The sequence below is a fragment of the Balaenoptera musculus genome, chromosome 15 (assembly GCF_009873245.2).
Source record: "Balaenoptera musculus isolate JJ_BM4_2016_0621 chromosome 15, mBalMus1.pri.v3, whole genome shotgun sequence".
Lineage (NCBI taxonomy): Eukaryota > Metazoa > Chordata > Mammalia > Artiodactyla > Balaenopteridae > Balaenoptera > Balaenoptera musculus.
The window spans coordinates 41,689,647-41,709,458 of record NC_045799.1 but is presented as its reverse complement, the minus strand read 5'-3'; the positions used below and the strand labels follow the sequence as shown (position 1 = coordinate 41,709,458).

Below are 19,812 nucleotides of genomic sequence, written 5' to 3'. Positions count from 1 at the left end.
TTATGACATTTATATCACACTATACTTAAAGAAGCAGAAAATTTGGATGGCTGAGTTCAAGAATAAAAATCTTTAGACAACTCGTGTCTAGCAAACTGTTCTATCAGAAACTCAGTTTAACTTAAGCCAACAGTTCTCAATTCAATCAGACCCAACATGCCCTTTTTATAATAAATATTCTGTAAAGCCCTCTTGACTCTGCTGAGGTGACATCTACAAGTAGTATAACTTACCCACATGCAGGAGGCAGAGGGTATCAGTGCCCCACTCACATCTTCCAAGAATTCATCGTCCCAGTACATGCCCACCCACAGCATCCTCCAGCAAACACCCTTCCTGTGACTCTGGCTCAGGGCTTTCTCCCAGTCTGGTCAAGAAGCATGCAAGAAGTGAGGGGGGAGTTAATGTCCCAGGAGCAGTCCTCAGCCAACCAGAGGTGGAAGTGGAAGATAAATAGCCCAGTTCTCCTCATCCCTCAGATGGGACAACTCCTAGGCATGTTCTACTGGGTCTCCTGGAGCCCCCCAGCAGGAAGGAACCTCAGCTGCGCACAGAGGAAACTTGCTTGAACATGTGACTTTTGGTTGCCTTCCCTTCGCTTTCTCATTTCCTGCTCTCTGCCAGTGCTTCCTGTTTTTCTCCTAAATGAAGTATTTGTACGCAAATCTTTCTCTCAGGGTCTGCTTCCGGGGGGGAACCCGGATCAAGAAAATACATCAATTTTCAAAATCAACATCGTGCCATGAGTGCAATATGAAATAGATATAAAAGGAAAGTGACATAGTAAAATTCTGTTTTTCAACGTGTAGAGGCTCAGGTATGATTAGGTGTGCCTAATGCCACACATAATGAATAAAGTAGCACATGATGAAGTAGTCAACTAGTTGCTTCCCTACCTAGAATCAGCCTCAACAGAACATCTGTAAACGCAGAATCAAACTGGTGGGATGCTTTGCCAACTACCGTAAATGGCACGGTCATCACGATTGGCTGATTTTCTCAGGCACTCTTGGAAAATTCTGAGCAAACTAAGTGCAAACTTCCCTTAACTTTCATGGTCGTTCAGGAATATATTAAGAGCAAAAAGACTGTTTTTATGTACACTATTGTTTATAAATAGGTTTTTACTTACATGACTGTCTGGCAAAACATTATCTCAACGTGTGCCTGGTCAGCCCACACGTTGCAGCATCCTTGAACTTGTACCCCCCAATTGTGATTGCGCAAAACTACCCTCACAAAATGCTCCCTACAAGGTAGTACTATTGAGAACCATTTAGACCAAAAAAAAAAAAAAAAAAAAAGAGAGCGAGAGATGTAAAACAGCAGAGAAAAGGAAAAAGGAACAGCACAGTGGGTAAAGCCACTGGATTTAGACTTCTTCAGTTTAAATCTCACCTCCATTTTTTCTTAGAGGTGAGACCTTAGGCAATTTACTTATTGTCCTTATGGTTCACATTCCCCATCTGTAAAGTGGAAGAAACCACAGTCTCAGGATTGCTCTGAGATTAAATGAGTGAAATACAGTGCCTGTCACAAAGTGAAAAATTACTAGCTATTCTTATTACTATATTTCATGGCTAAATGACTGATTTCTTCTAACTCAAATCCTCTCTCTGATGTGGCCATTGGAAGACACAAATTGTGCCATATGTGAAAATATGAGTTTAGAAGTATAAGTTTCCCAAGCATGATCTGTGAATTTACCATCATTCCATGCTTTCCTTCCTCCTCATCTCTTCTGTCCATCCTTGGTCACTTGTCATTCCCAGCAATAATAACCTGATGAGAGTATTATTACCTATTTCGTACCCCTCCGCCCAATTAGGAGATCTCATAAAAGGTGAATGTAGGGAAGAAAGAGGAAGGAAAAGTATTCATTTAGCCTTTTCCCCACTCCTTGGCAAAATCAAAGAAACACAGGGAGCTAGCTAGAGAATCTGAATAACAAACAAGGTGATGTATAGAAACACACTGCTGTAAACTGTAAAGTGAAGCACAAATGTAAAGATGCTTTCGTTCTTGTTATTTATGAATAGTACCATTAGTCACACAGCTGTGAGAACCCCAGCTAGGAAAGACACAGAGACTTAGCAACATCATTTTCAAATGAGAGAAATGAAATCCAAGACTAGATGTTGCCTACAAAAATGGGAAGAGAAGATCAAACTGACGGCTCTGCAGAAGAGGGTACTTGGAGATGAAGAGTGGGCTGGGAAAACTGTGATATCAAGTTAGTCGGAGGAGCAGAGGTAGCAAATTAAAGGGTCAGCTTTTTAAGGCTGCAGAAGTCTTCTTGTAGAAAGGACTGCATTGATTGATGTGGCCTGTAATGGAAACTCAGATAATGAAATAAAACCAGCATTTAAGAATTTCAGGCTGAGAACTCATTGCCATGGCAACCCTCTCAGAAGGGAACTTGTATAAGAAAATAAGATTCACTTGACAATGTTTTAAAATGAAAACCTACACTACAGTGAAACAATTAAATGCAGAATTCCAAAATTGCTTATTGCCACAGTGCCTAGAGGTACTGTAGGTCCAGCATCTCTTCCATTGGAAAGTATTACTTCTCAGAACTTATGACTCATGGAGGGAACATCATCTAGCTTTGAGGCACCTCTATGGGCATTGGATGTTTCCTACCAGTGAAGATTTACAATTGTTTTCATTCCATAAATCATCTAGCGTCACACTCATACGGAAACCACAGTGGTATACACCATTCAAACAAACAACTATCTTTTAGTCTGCCCATAATCACAGAAAACTACCAAATTCATGTATCAATTATCACTTATACTTCGTGGGAAAATCATTTTTTAACCTACGTAAAATCTGGTTTATATTCACATCTTAATCATTTTAATAAGAACATCTATTTTTTATTGCATGTTTTCACTCAAAGAATGTCAAACTGGGTACACTATATTTTGTCAGTTAAAAGGAGTTTTCTTGAATACTTAATATCACTGACAAACATGAATTTATGCCTTTTAACTGATGCTGAGAGAAGAGATCACTTTGAACAGCATGGATTAGGTTCCTAAAATTGAACCTGGTGGTAAAAGAATTTGACATTGAGAAATTTTAGATCACATTGTAAAAAAAAAAAAAAAGAGACAGAGAAATAGAGGTCAAGAATAACATAAAAATCCTTATAATATATTTCTATGTTCACTTAAACAAAAAACGATAAAAGCAGCATGACATATAAGATAATACCTATGCTATTTTAATAACTCTACATCAGCATCTAGTGATAATGGATACAGTATTATTAACCTCTATTTACCAGCCCTTTCTCCATAGAAATTTTTCCTTCCTGCCTTCAACCCTACCTCTGCCCCTGAGGTTTCACAAATATAAACAATTTCCATTTGCATATTTTAGCTAATATACATTCAAAAGGATAGTCTGTATATGTTCAGTCCTCCTCCAGTGCCACAACACCCTTTTCATTTTCTCAGGACATAACATTGTCCTAGAAATCAAAATCATTCAGTTGCTCGACTTCATGAGCAACTGATTATTCATTTCTCAAGTTACATGCATTAGAATACTGTGGTTCTAAGATCTGGATCTATATTTTGACATCTACCTTTATCTTTTCCAAGGTTTTACTGAGAAAATCTGCACCTTCCTTGACTTTTCTTTCATTTTTTTTCCTATGCCCATTTCCAGTTCATTCTATTTCTAATTATCCCCTACATGGTGACTTACGCTTTTTGCTTATACTGGAATCAACATTCTCAAGGCTGTCAAGAATGTATACCAAAGTAAATTTGCATATATTTGAATTTTGCCCAAGGGGAACTCATGGTTGGAGGAAAATAACTGAATCAATGTTTGAAGTAAGTTGGACAGAATAAGATACTTGCACAAACCACATCTAGGACGCATGAAAGATTGGTCAGATTTTTCACCTGAAACTCTCTATGGTAAGATTGCATGATTAAAACCCTAAATTTAAACATCCTTGGTATTAATAAAGCTGTGCTAATTAATATTTCATAGAAGAGAGCTGCCACTGTAAAATGAACCATTAGATTTATTGATTAATTTATTTTTATTCTTTTACAACCTAAAGCAAACAGGCGAGTACATATTGAAAAAAGTTACCAAAAAGAATGGATACAGGAGAAAAATTTAAGGAAATTTTCTCTTCTAAATTAATAAAAGGAATATTATTTTTTCATAGCAAAATATTGTATCCACAAATGTCACATCTAGTAACCAAATAACTACCTTATTTCTAGATAATTATGTGACTCACTTTTCCTTCTTCTCTATTTAAAAAGTATCTCCTTTTAGCACAACTGGAAGGTCAGTGAAATTTCTTTGTAACCCACTTTGTTTCCTGTTTCTCCCAACCTCCCTTCCAATTCTCCCTCAGGCTGAGGTGCCTGGTACTTTTATTATCCTCTAATTTATCCTGCCAAAGTGAAAAGTAATTTGATAAATTTCTTCAAATTAAGGTATTAGGAAATTAATCATCTGCTGACCTCCTGAGTATTTGCATTTTAAAGGAAAACTGCAGAGAAAGAACAACTCCTGACCATCATAAATTACTCATTAATTACAGAATTTCAGGCTTCCATGGTCAGATATTTAAAAGTGATGAGAGAACAAGAGAGTACTTTCAAATCATACAATGGACATGATGATCTGGTCTATTTATTTGTCTGGATGGTCAGGAGATTGAGATAAAAAATATACTTGAAGGTAAACATTCTATCCTCTAGGTCTTAGGAGATATCTAAAAATGTCTTGGAACACAGTAGGTCTTATTATTGATTAAATAAATATATGATCATATTATTTGGTTTACCACCAGCAAAATTTTGAAGAATATATTCCTTCAGAGAAATTAGAGTAAAGCAGACATCTCTGACCCCTCTGCTGTGATACCAAAGCCTTTGGCTTCATTTCGGCAGAAAAGTGGTACCATCAAATATTTCACTTATTCACAGACATTTCCCTGGCCCACTTGCAGGTAGGCAGGACTATGTGAATAGTTCTGGGCAATTAAATGGAAGCGGAAATTATGTGTTGTCACTTCTAATCTGAGACAGTAAAAGGTTTATGCATGATTTTGCAAAGTTCCATGGCTGAGGAGGTTGTCAGCTCCAAATAGCAGAGCCCAGAGACAATGTGATGCCTATAAGCCAGGGTCTCTGAATGTAGGCCACTAAGATTTTGAGGTTATCTGTAGGTGTAGCACAGCCTAGCTGATCCAGACCAGTAGAGTAATACATTCCCTTTATGGCATTTACCACACTGCCTTATAGCCACTTGGTTACACATCTGCTACCCCATCTTAGCTAGTTACTCCTTATTTATTTTTGTAGCTTTATTGTAAAACAACACATAGTGGAAGAAAACATGATAACGTAAGAGTACTTTTTTAAGTTAAAAATTAGACTACAAATTTAAGACAGCTGCATGTGGTGACAAGATTAGTATAATTCAATTCAGTGCATCTACTGAGCAATAAAGGTTTGTGGCATGTTCTATGCTGTCAATACACACATGAGTTGGTAATATTAACAATGATATTATTAATGATTATGAATAAGATGATATTAATTGTTATTAGCAACATTAATAGTTTTAATTGCCTAAACACAGTAGTATGAGATAATAGAAAATATATGTTGGTTTCTGTCCCTAGTTACTGGCACAGAGCTCCTGAAACCTTTGTAATTTCTGAAGTGATAAGAACACTGGGAGCATCTTTTTTTCAGTATTTGTCTTTGATCCCGTGCCTGACACAGGGCTCCTAAAACTCTTGTAAATTTCTAAGTGATAAGAGCACTAGAAGAATCTTTTGTCCAAATGAATTGACTCTGAGTGGGCTTCTGGATGACTTGAGACATGATTAGAAGCCTGGAATTTTCATTCCCATCCCTCATCTTCCAGACAAGGGAGAGGGGCTGGAAATGGAGTTAATGATTGATCATGCCTATGTGAGTAAGTCTCCGTAATACCCCAATAGTTTGGGGTTTGGAGAGCTTCCAGTGGGTGCACACATCCACACCAGGAGGATAAAAACCCACCCCAACTCCACGGGGACAGAAGCTCCTGTGCTCCGGACCCACCCAGACCTCGTCCTATGTATCCCTTCATCTGGCTGTTCATCTGAATCCTTTATCACATCCTTTGATAAACTGGTAAATGTATGTAAGTGTTTCCCCGAGTTCTGTGACCTGCTCTAGCAAATTAACTGAACCCAAGCAGAGGGTCGTTGGACCTTCCAATCTATAGCTAGTAGGTCAGAAGCATAGGTGACAACCTGAGCTTGCAACTGGCATCTTAATGGTGTGTGTGAAGGGCGGGGGACGGGTGGCAGTCTTGTGGCACTGAGCCCTGAATCTATGGGGTCTGACACTATCTCCAGGTACACAGTGTCAGAGCCGAGTTAAATTATAGGACACCTAGGTGGGGTTGCAGAGAGTTGCTTAGTGTGGGAAAAACCTCCACACATTTGGTGACCAGAAATGTCATGAGTGAACCATTCTGTGTGAGTAGTAAAGGAGACTAACAGGGAAGGAACACACATTAGGGAAGAATGAGATTTTTCCCTACATAGGAGGAAGAAAAAATTGAGATTTTCCTTTACAAATATACTAACTGGGTACTTCATGATAATTTATTTCTATATAAAAACATCAAGAAATGATATGACAATGTCTAGAGGTCTGGGTTTCAGAATATCAAAGCAAGAATGATCTCAATCTCCTAAATTTGCCAAATCATAAACTGTGAAAATATCTTACACTTGAAGTAATATTATCAAATACTTTTATAGAGAATACAGTTTCCAGTTATTTTACATCCATTATTTCAACTGATCCCCATAATAGCCTCATGATTTAGACAGTAATAATTTACTGATTCTTTGTATATGGAAACTGGGGCTACAAAATACTGACATGACTTTTCCATGGTCACACTAAGCTGATCTGATAAAAGGGTTTATGAGAAATTTTCTTTGACATGCATATAAATGAGCTCAAGTTAACTTTATTTTCCATCTTGCTAACCAGGATTTTGATATCAGACATCTCTCCCCATCTACAGTAATGTCTATAAAGTGGAAGCCTGTACAATAAAAGATGTATCCAGTCATGATAACATTTCTAAGAATTTTCCATTTCCCCCCATATGACAAGGATTTGATGACATTAGCATCATTATTTTTTTTTAATGTTGGTCAAGAACATGACATTCCATATAAAGTAGAAAGCCCCATTTCCTCCTGCAAGAAATGAAAGAAAGACAGCCACCATGGGGAACAGTATGAAGGTTCCTTTAAAAATAGAGTTACCATATGATCCAGCAATCCCACTCCTGGACATATAGCTGCAGAAAACTATAATTTGAAAATATACACACACCGCAGTGTTCATAGCAGCACTATTTACAATAGCCAAGACATGGAAGCAACCTAAAGGTCCATCAACAGATGAATGGATAAAGAAGATGTGGTACATATACAAAATGGAAAGCCATAAAAAGAATGAAACAATGCCATTTGCAGCAACATGGATGGACCTAGAGATTATCATAGTAAGTGAAGTAAGTCAGATAGAGAAAGACAAATACCATGTGATATCACTTACATGTGGAGCATAAAAAAATGATACAAATGAACTTATTTGTAAAACAGAAACAGACTCACAGACACAGAAAACAAACTTATGGTTACCAAAGGGGCGGGATATATTAGGAGCTTGAGATTAGCAGATATACACCACTGTATATAAACAAGATAAACAACAAGGTCCTACTGTATAGCACAGGGAACTATATTCAATACAACATTGTAAATCAATATTGTTCAATAAAAAAAAAAAAGAAAAGAAAGAAAGAAGCAAGGAAGGCAGATTTTTTTTTAAGAATATGAGACCAGATATTCAATGGCAACTCCAGTCAACCACATAAGAACGTGGTGATTAATTTAGCTGGACATTTTCCTTCATATTTTGCAGATATTTTCCATCTCCATTTTTATTTACTAATATTGCAATGACTTCAGTTTAGTGCCACCACATGCTAATTTTATCCAAGTAACATGTAATTAACCCCTCAAAGTCATCATCAAACATGGTAACATAGAATAGACCTAATTCCAATCTCAGGATGACTAGAGTATCACATTGTAGGGCATCTGATAAAAGTAAATTTAACTTAGTCGATAATTCTTCCACTCTTTACCTCATGGTAGCAAGTACAGTAACAGCAGATGTGATTATTTTAAGGTCATCATAGTCAGGGATGTTTATTTTTTCTGTTAAAAGGATGGGTGATGTTTTTACACTGTTTCTAATGGGCTAGTCTCTTCTTACTTTTTATAGACTTCAAGAAAATCATTAGAGATGCCAGTGAATTTGTTAGCAAATTCTCTTCAGGTCTCAAGGTCCATATTTCCCAAGTTGGAAACTTCTATACATATCCATTTTTCTTAGCACTTCAGCCCCATTTGCCTCTTTTAATCAATAAGCTATATTGACAAAATTTTAATTATTCCCAGAATGTGCACATCTGTTTTGATTTTTCTTATTTTCCTTTAGAGAACAAAATGTGTCAACTGGTTTAGTAGCTTACTTTGCTCCCTCTTTGAACTTCAGCTTTCTCCTCTAAGACAAAATAGTGTCTAACTTATTGATTCATTTGCAAAGAGAAATTGTTTAAAAATCAAAGAGTGAAACGAAATATCTACCCCTGTCAACAAGTAGGCAAAGATGTAAAAGGCAGTATAATCGGCTTGAAAAACAGTTGTCTTATTTTAAGCAAACTCACATTGGAAAAGGCACTTCATAATTATAATCATGCATGAAAAGTACAGCAACCACCCAGAGTTATCTAAATGTGCCTGACTCTCAATGCTCCTTCATGCAAATAATAAAACCACCACTTCTGTGAACTCGCAAGCAATGCTGACCCATTCAGCGTGCTAAGAAGTCAAGTGATTAACTATCTTCCTGTTCCATGATTTCAGCAAGGTGAACATCTATCTGAAAAACCCAAGGGATTCTGCCCAAATTAACTTACGATTGCGTATTTACACTCTCATTTTTCTCATAGTTTTATTTTACTGGTGTAATTGAGATGTAATAAATGTAGGGCATGTTGCAAAAGAAAAGCAGGTGAATAAATACCTCCAAATCCAGCTAGAGGAGACCCCCTTTCATCTCAGCCTACTGCTAAGGAAATAGATTAGATCCACATTTTCTGAACTCTCCCATCTAAATTGATAAAACTAAGGGATGTGGCATACCCAACTACAGAGTATTAGTTTAGGAAGACCAAAATCAATCTAAAAGAATAACATCTTTCAAGTTAAAACACATACACACACACACACACACACACACACACACACACACACACTCACAAACATTTTCTTCAAAAGATAATGGCAACAGGGAGAAGATAAATTAGATGTGATGGTTCCAGTTCTGGGACTCTATACTTTTAAATTCTAAAACAATGAAGCAAATATTTAGGGCATACAAACGAGTGGAGTCACGATAACTGATAGACTACATCACGTACTAAGGTCGTTAAACTTAGCTTTTAGAATTATAGAAATGATATTCTACCCTCATTTTGGACAAGATTGATTTTCCAGTATATAAAGGCTGAAAAAGAATAAGAAATAAGAAGCACAAAAGTACTTACAACTGATCGGATGTTATTTTCTTTCACCAGTTTCAGAGATGATTTATAGCAATTTGCAAGGTCTTCCTTGTGGGAACCATTAATATGGCCTCTGGCTATTGGTCCTACGGTATGGATGACATCTGTAAATGCAAAAGGAAGGAAAAATAGGATAAGCAAGATATTTTTCACTTTTCACATAACTGGTGCTTTATTTATTTTAGGTATTTGTGTTGGAGCTTGGAGACAAGCAAGCTAAGAAATACTGATGATGCAAATGCTTCTCTGGTAAAAGATTTTAGATAGCACAGCTTTTTAAAGTAGGCAATTTTCCAGGAAGGTGATAATTGTGAAAAGGAATCCCCTACCAGTAAATTGTTCCATCACTACTGGCCAGATCCAAGCATAACAGATTATAATATAAGGTGTGAATAATTGGCACGCTGGCAGAAGACAAATCCTCAGTGGGAAATAAACTGAGAAATAGTTGCCTACAAAATGAACATTCTGAACTGACGTGGGAAGGAAGTACCAATGCTACACATCACTTTACTTGTAAATAAGACAATAGTATCAGGCATTGTACACAATAAAGAAGGGCAAGTTTCTGGAAATATGTGAAAAGAATTTATAATAATCAGTAATAACACTAAAAGGGTTATTTTTTAATTTAATTTATTTTTTAATACAGCAGGTTCTTATTAGTAATCTATTTTATACATATTAGTGTATACATGTCAATTCCAATCTCCCAGTTCATCACACCACCCCAGCCCCCCGCTTTCCCCCCTTGGTGTCCATACGTTTGTTCTCTACATCTGTGTCTCTATTTCTGCCTTACAAACCAGTTCATCTGTACCATTTTTCTAGATTCCACATATATGCGTTATAAAAGGAATAATTTTTAAACATCCCTACCAATTGACAATGCAGTCTACTGGTCCTCACACATGTGAGGTATGCTGGGGATAATGGTTCCTAATAATTACTTAACTTCTATTTTTCACTATATTAAAACTTTCAAAAATCAATCTGTACTTTTCATCCTCTATTTATATTTAAAACACAAAATTAAAATTTTTGTTTTGGCATATAAAACCAGCCATTGTGGTATACATAAACATTTAAGTTTAGGAACTTAATTAAATAGAACTGTCCTCATTTTAAGTCAATAAAGGTTGCAAGAAATAAACCAAATTTTAATCCAAATTACTTGAAAATGCCTTGTAACTCCTGCTTCTCAGTCTCATCTGTTAATCTGGATTATAAACTCATTTAAATGATGTGAGTAACAATAACTAATCAACTTTGATCAAAAAAGAAATTCGGTCATTAGAATATTATAATGAAAATAAATGACTTGCTTTGGCTAATCAGTACCACTTAATTTCAAAAACAGTAACAAGAGAATAAGAATGTTTTACCAAAATGTGACTATGGAATAGTTTTAAATTGTATATGAAATTTAAATAGCAGAAAATAAATTACTAAGAGAAAGATCTTTGTTAATTGTCTGCTAAATGCCGAGAGTATTATTTAATGTTGAGAAAATCCCCAAATGTTGATTTCAACTTTTAACGACTTTAAGCAGTATTTAAACCCTTGTCAGATAATGTTGAAGATGATATCTTGTGATCAAGATAGGCAGAAACCTCATTAGTGAGTTTATGCAGATGTTATTTCACAGACAAAACTGGCCTTAAGTGAGAACCACTACGACATATTAATAGAATGAGAGGATAAAGGGAGATTAGGTTGCATTTAGCAAAAAAAAAAACAAAACAAAACCGCACAGACACACACACACAAATATTTCTTTTGTAATAACAAATAAGAATTGCAACAGTATTTCCCAAAGCAGGTTCAGTAAGATATGGGTTTAAAGGTCAATTAAACTTGGGGATCACCAGGTGAGATTAAGTCAATCAGTTACCTTAGTGTAGGGTTCCTCTGGACACTTAGGATACTACAGTGAATCGTGAGTCTCCACAAGGGAGGGGGGTGATGAACACAGAATGCTCTGTTTCCAAAATACATTTGACTAAACCTAAGGTTTGCAGAGTCCCTCATGGGCCTAAGTTTCCACAAATTAACCTGTGCCCTGTTATTCCAGGGCAATTTTGGCACCCCCCCCTGACCCCTTGCCATTGTTGAAGGTGAAATCTATGTTTTTTGGTTTTTTTTTTGTTTTATTTGTTTTCTTAAACCTCATTCCCATTGCCTCTGTCCATCAAATACCATAGAAAAGAGCAACAGGATATGACCTTGGTTTCCTTATTTTGTGGATGGAGAAGGTCAAGAATAAATGCCTCTTATCCAGGTCATAAAGATGTGTCTACTTTTGCCAAGTGAACACAGGGCTTAGGGGCATTAATGGGAAGAAAAGAGAGAGAGAGAGAAGTCCGTAAGGGCAGGAAATAATGACATAATAAATAAATGTTTCCTTTGCTTTCTCCCTTAGCCATCTTTCTCCACAAAACTTACATGGAATTTTTGAAAAATTATTCCTTGCATTTCTTCAGTTCTCCATTTAATTTAAGTCTGAGGACAAACAGCCAATAAAAGAGCATCCTCAACATCAAAATATTGATCTCTGTTGGTTATGCTCTGTATTAAATTTACAGCATCCAAGATCAAGTGTTATTATCGACCAATATCACGACCTCTCAGATCCACAAACCTGGAGGTGAATCAACGTAAGGCTCGAAAGGAAATTTTCTTCATTATTTTAATTGTTTATAGTACTTATGGGTGACTCTTTCACACCAAGGAGTTTCCCCTTTTCCTGTTATAAAATTCAGTCAGGAGGCCTGCCTTCTGATTCCAGCTCCAGCCCTGACTAGTGGAGTAATCCAGATGAAGCCATCCTTTCATTGGTCCCTGCCTTGGTTTCCACATCCACAAAATGAATCAGCTGCTTAGATGATCTCTGTGGTCTCTTCTGTGCTTGTGGCATCATTAACATTTAACCTTGTAATGGAGACAGATGGAGTACAGAATGATGTCTGGGCAGTTAAAAGGACTTTAAACACTGTTAAGTGGCTCTCAAGCTTTTTGAGTATAAGGATCCTCTTTTTCATATCAAAAGTCTTATGGTCTACCCCTTCACAGTAGTAGTTTCAAAATCCACTGATGGAGAACAAGTTAGAGAAAAACAGCTATTAAAACTTCAATGATGTTTTGTATTAATTTACATTTTATTAAACACAATACAATCTTCAGAGTGGACATATGCATGTGAGATACACGAGATACATGCATTCAATTTACGGAATTATCTTGCACATGAATTGGTGGATTCCATGGTATAAATAAGATAATGTAAACAGTAGTGTTTCATCTGATGCCTGGTACAAGCAGACACTCAAGAAATGCTAATTATCAGCAGCAGCGGCATCCCAGGCATCCTGAGCACACAGGCAGGAATGGCAGTTACCATCTTTCCTCTGGTGTGGAAAGAGTGCTAGACTGCAAGCCCTAAGATCTGATTATAATTGTCAGAAGTCCCAGATCTGTCACTAACCAGCTGTTGACCTTGGGCAAGTCATTCTTCTCTTTGGGCTTTGGTCTTAAAACCTAAAAGAAGGAGTTGAATAAGATGGCCTCTAATATTCTTTGCAGCTCTCAAATGCAATCCCTCTTCTACATGTCTATCAAGAATTAAGCTATAGGTTCTGAGTAGTCTAATTCACTATTTTCCAGACAAATGAACATCAGTCATGGTTCAATTTTCTCCAACATGCTTATACAATGAAATGCAAACTGGCACCATTCCCAGAGAGAGTGGTTTAACCATATCTTTCCAAATTACAAATGTAGACTCCTTTTGGTATAATAATTCTATTTCTAGGAATGTATTCTGTGGATGATATGCTTGGAGACAACCTAAATGTCCATCAATAGGGAACTAGCGAAATAATTGTACATTTATACAATGAAACATTATGTTTCTGTAAAAAGGACAATGAAGGTATTTTTGTACGAATATGGAAAGATATTCAGGATATATTACTATGGAAGAAAAAGAAAGAAACAAAGAAATAGAGAGAGAGAAAGAGAGAGAAGGAAGGAAGGAAGGAGGGAAGGAAAGGAGGGAGGGAGGGAAGAAGGAAGGAAGAAAGGAAGGGAGGAAGGAAGGAAGGGAGGAAGGAAGGGAGGGAGGGAGGGCGGGAGGGCGGGAGGGAGAGAGGGAAGAAAAGAGATGCAGAAATGTTAAGCATGGTACCATTAGTGTAAAAATACCTCCACCGGTGTAGAAAAGAATGCATATTTGTTTTAGTTAATATATGCATAAAATATCTCTGGGAGGATAAACAAGTAATTAACAGCAGTGGTTAACCTATGAAAACTACAAGGATAGGGCCAAATATGGGAAGAAGACTTTTCACTGTTTACTAATATTTTTGATGTTCAAATTATGTGAATGTGTTACCTATACAAAAATTAAATTCAGTATTAAAACAAAGATCATATGGTTAAACCAAGTTCCTGAATTCCATCTTCCATATTCCTACAACATATAAAGACTGTTAATGTGCTTTCTAAAGATGATCTTATATCACTATAAATAAGAAAATACACTTTAAAATATTTACATAATTTCAAGGAATTTAAAATAATAACTCCACTAGGTATATTTTTCTTTTATTTTGCTACTCTCAATAATCTCTTTATATAAAACAATTATTTTCAGATAAAAGTAGGGTTTAAATGGTAGGAAAAATGCATTTTTTACCTATATGGCTTATATCTATATTTAAAGTTTTACTATAATTTTAATATGCAAACTGAGTCCTAGATACCTTACAGTGAAAATGTAGGACAGGAACATATTTCTCAGGTATCTCAGTTACCAAAGAATTTTGTACAATGGTCAAGAATTTTTAGAGATGAAAAGGACAGTGGAGAAAATTTAATCTATTTTCCCTTGCTCAATGGATCCATAGGAGAAAGAATTATGCCCAAAGTCACAGATCAATGTGGGGAGACACACTATCACAGAGACAATATGATTATGAATAAACTTTTCCCAGTGTGGTTACTTATTGAAGGAAATGGCATACATTTGTATATATAAAGTTTGTCATGCTTATCATGAATTCCATTACTTTAGCCTCATACTTTGTATACATGCAAATTCTGATTGGCTATTGCTGTGCAAGAAATTATCCCAAAACATGATAACTTAAGACAACAACAACGCTTTATTATTTTTTATGGCTTTTCTGGATCAACAATTCTGAAATGGCTCAACTAGGGGGTCTGGCATGGAGCCTCTCATATGGTTGTAGTTGGGTAGTGGCTGGCAGTGGAATAGTGTGGGTTCCAGCAGCTAAGGGCCGGCTAGCCAGACATCTCTCCCTCTTGCTGTGGTCTCAGGGACTTTCCATGGGGGCCAGTTTGGGTTTCCTTATGGAAGCCTCAGAACAGTCAGCTTGCTCACATGACAGCTCAGGGCTCCAAGACCAAGTGCGCCAGAGGTGGAAGCTGTGTTATCCTTTCTATCCCACACTTGGGAGCGACACAGTGTTACCACCACTGTACCCTGATTGGTTGCAACTGTCACAAAATTCCACCCATTTCAAGTGGAATCATACAGACTTCACCTCTTGATGGGAGAAGTAGCAAAGCATCTGTGGACATGTTTTAAAACGGGCACAATGAAGGATTCCCCAGACACCTGGGGCTTTTTGGGGGTTAGCATGTTTATCAAATACCAAGTGTTGTGGTAGATAAATAAGATATCATAGGAAAAACTGATATGATTATTTCCATGCAGTCATTCATGAAAACAGTATGGAGGTTCTTCAAAAAATTAAAAATAGAACTACCATATGATTCAACAATTACACTTCTGGGTGTTTATTCAAAGGAAAGAAAAACATCTCAAATAGATATCTGCACCCCCCTGTTCACTGCAGCATTATTTACAACAGCCAAGATATGGATATAACCTAAGTGTCCATTGATGGATGAATGGATAGAAAAAATGGGTTTTATACATATAAACAGTGGAATATTATTCAGCCATAAAAGTGAAGGAAATTCTGCCACTTGTGATAATATGGATGGGACTTGAGGGCATTATGCTAAGTGACATAAGTCAGAGAGAGGAAGACAAATACTGTATGATCTCACTTACATGTAGAATCCAAAAAGAAAAAAAACAAAAACAAAAACCCAGCAAACTCATAGATACAGAGAACAGATCGATGGTTGCCAGAGGCTGGGGGCAGGAGGGGATGCGTGAACGGATGAAGGAGGTCAAAAGGTACAAACTTTCAGTTATAAGATAAATAAGTCCTGGGAATATAATGCACTTTATGGTGACTATAGTTTCTAATACTATATTGTATATTTGAAAGCTGCTAAAAGAGTAGATCTTAAAAGTTCTCATCAGAAGAAAGAAATCTATTTCCAGTATGAAGTTCTCAGACCTATTATCTTAATAAGTCAACTGCTGATTTAATTAAAAAATCACAGCTAGAGAAAGACTGAATATGAAATTAATATGCTTATCAATTGTAAATACAATCTAACTTGGAGATCACAGTACGCTTGTAGCTCCTAGACAGAACTGCCTGGCCCAGCACTAATTTTGTTGTTTCTTCTGTCTTAAAGTCTGGCAGGAACTTGTAGGCAAAGGAAAGGGCAGGGATGGCTGTTACAGAATCAGCATCGTATCTCACTGTGAGCAATGAAAATCAGGTTGTTTCCCGGAGGTGTCCAGCTCCACATTCCAGAAAGGAAGGGCAGCCTTCATGCACTTGAAGCCCTTTCTTACACAACTGAGGAAAGCCAAGAAAACAGCAATGTGGTCTATACATTTAATCAACATCTCAAATGCAAGCCCTGGAAGAGGTATGCAAAATGGGATGGCAGGTCGTTTCGTACTTTATCTGACTAGAGTGTGGCAAGACAAATCGAGCCTGATTTTGTTCATCTATTTCTGAAATCAATCAGCCTATAAATCAGCTCTTTTGTTTTGAAGCTATAACCACCACCTTATGCTCCCCCCACCTCGTTCTATCCTGGGAAATTAGTCTGAAGTCTATAGAAAAGGAGTGTAGGACGGAAGGTTGTCTTTGAAGGGGGTGCCGGAGGGAGCATGCTTTCATTTCCAAATGTGTAAATTGAAAAATGTGCAATTGGAATGCCAAATAAATATTGAAAGCAGGAGAATCATTTACTAAGATTCGATCGGACTTCCGCGTGATAAAACAAATGCAGCAAAAACATTCTGCGAAAAAATGTTAGCATAATGAACTTTAAAACAACTGAGGGAATACATATAGGTTGCTCTCATCGTTTTCCATCTGAGAAGCAACTGTGCTACATTCAAACTGTTAATGAAGAGTCAGACCAGGAGTAGAATCAATTACACGTTGCTTTCATTCACTCCACTCTTGTATTCATAAGCATAATCGGTCCATCTAACAGACTGCATAATGATGTTGTGCCCTGTCAATCATATTCAAATTGCATGAATTTTAAGGAGAAAAACCAATGCACGGAATTAAATTGATTTTCTTTTCTAGAGCTACAACCACAAAACCAAGCACTAAAAGTATTATTTGCAAATCTTACTGGCCAATTTATATGATAAGCACCACCAATCTGCAACCTGAAACAGAATACTTGAAGTTCAGTTAACGGGAAATTGAATTACCACCTGATAGAATTACAAAGTAAATGCTGTCTTTTTTCTCCATATAGGTCAATGTTTTCAGATACACATTTTCAGAGCTTGTTTTTATTATATTTCAAGAAACACTCAATTGTCCATAAGATGTTCCTTTTCAATCTACAGCAGACATCAGTTAGATTGTATTTCAGCTGCAGCATGTTTCTAAATTTGGGCTATTCTCTCATACATTTCTTCAGCTGCATGTTTGATTTCTTTCCATGTTTAGAAAGACTAGTCATACAGCTTTGTGCATGAGTTTGGGATAAACCAGCCCTTAACAATGTTATTTTCTAGTGCATTTTCCTTTGAGTCTGTGAGTTGAGCCTGTTTTGTTAGTTTTCCCTCCAGGGTTCTTGGTTATAAAGGGCTTCTAGTTCACCCTAGTTCACCTCTCTTAGCCTCCTTGGTGCTGTGGTTCCCTAAATAAAATGTCTACGTCTATGTCTATGTCTAAGATTAAATACACAGTAGCTAAACACCATTTGCATTTTACAGCTGATAAAGGCACACTGAATGCACTGTCAAAGCTCGAAGGAGTACACCCAGCTCAGTTTGAGGTTTGAATCCCATTTTTACATTAAAATGTGACAGTGTTGCCATGTTCCGGGCATCTTGTGCTGACAATATGTTTCATGTTTCATTGACTTCAAAGTTGTGAAGTTTTAAGCTTAAGTTGTGAGGGTCAAGTTTTAAAATAATACTTGAGCAATTTCTACCAAAATGTTATCCTCCGTATTAAAAAAAAAAAAGAAAGAAAGAAGGAAGGGGCAAAGCTCATTTTAAATTTTTTACTAGCTCTACCTCTTCTGCCAAAGGTTTATTTTAGGTCAGTCCTATTGATGAGACTGTGTCTTATTTCAACTGGACACGTACACATAAGGGTCTATTTGCAATAATATAGATTGAAATTTGTATAAAAGGGATATCCTGTGGTCAGCCATTTATAGAATCTTGGAGATTCCACAGGGTATTGGGGGCATCTGCATTACAATAGTGTTATTTCCAACAGAGAGGGGTCTCAGAGAGACTGTGGGAAGCTGAATTTTCTGCAAAATTCCAGCATTTCACCATCATTTTAGAATGAACCAAAAGAGAACACATCCTAGAAGGAAGTGAGTCAAATACATGGCATTTTTAATACTTCAATAGCAGGGGTGAGAGGAGGTGGAGGTCCAGATAGACAATATGACTTTTTCAAGGAAAATAATAATAAGATCTTTGTTCTGGTTCAAGGGATGGATGGCAATTGGCAGCCTTTTCAGAGAGATGCAAAACCAGTACTTTATGAGGACACAAGGGGAAAGTAGGCTTTAAAAATTCTATGTAGTGAGTAAAAATAAATGAACGTCAGTCCCCTCCGCAGGGTAACTCTACAAATGTGCAATCTAGGCTGGGACTGAAGTGCAGAGGGGTCAGTGTGCTTGTTTGTCAACAACCTTCCTTTAGAGCTCCCTTGCCACCACAAGTATGGACTAGAAAAGCTTTTTTGCAATCATTCACTTAGTCATTAATTCTCTCCCTTTTTAAATAAATAAATCCACTAAGTGCCAGGTACATAAGGTAATTGCTCTGTTCACTCACACCAAACAGGTCTTGTGTTTTATCTGACTACAGGCCTTTCCTAGTGTCAAGAGAACCCCTCCATCCTTGCCTCTCAAAATCCTTCCATCCCATGAAACTCAAAAAGAATTGACCTTCCTTGAAGATATGATCTATGAACCCCATTACATGAACTAAACTGAACTCAGTTCTCCTCTTCTGGTCTCCAATAACACTTCCGCTTGACCATTTACATGACTTTTAACATGAACATTTCTGTACACACAACTAAGAAGATTCCATCAGTCAGAGCTCTCCAGTAACACAGCATTCTGCCTGAGGAGGCAGGGAATTTCCTGTCATCAGAGGCAATCAATATGACTATGTATGCATCGAGATTCCTTCTAACTCTGTGATGTTATTCTGTGTTTCCTGTCTTCATGTAGAGACTATGCTTCCACAGCAGAAAACATGACCAATCTATGTCTGAGTATCCTGCAAAGCCAAGAACTCTATGGGAACAATTGCCTAATAGATAATTAGTGAATTTGTGAGTGATTCAGTAAAAGTTGGCCTGATATAATCAATCTAATCAGAGATGATAAGCTGGATTATAGAAAACAATGAGGTGAAATGGACAGACTAGACTGAGCAAGCAATGGAATGTAGTTTGACTGGTTCAGATCATTCAACATAAATTTTTATAGAACTAAGAATCTGTTTCTTCACAGAAAGACTCAGCAAAGCCTGATCAAAGATTTCCTAATAAATGCACTACAATTAAAAAAAGAAAAACACACACACACACACACACAATTCTAATACCATCACACTTTTTAGTAAAAGCTGTAAGATTCTTTCCCAAGACTTCCAACAGAAAAAAAAAAAAAGTGTGCAGTGACTCCTTTGCCTTTTTCTGC

At 36.8% G+C, this 19,812-nt stretch overlaps 1 protein-coding gene across 1 annotated transcript in view; it reads right to left on the bottom strand.

The window, feature by feature from the left end:
* MACROD2 (mono-ADP ribosylhydrolase 2) overlaps window positions 1–19,812 on the bottom strand; it is a 1,985,747-nt gene that overhangs the window by 806,257 nt on the left and 1,159,678 nt on the right. Inside the window, exon 6 of the mRNA XM_036827001.1 lies at window positions 9,688–9,809. Coding sequence (XP_036682896.1) covers window positions 9,688–9,809 — 122 coding nt within the window. The remainder of the gene's footprint in view (window positions 1–9,687; window positions 9,810–19,812) is intronic.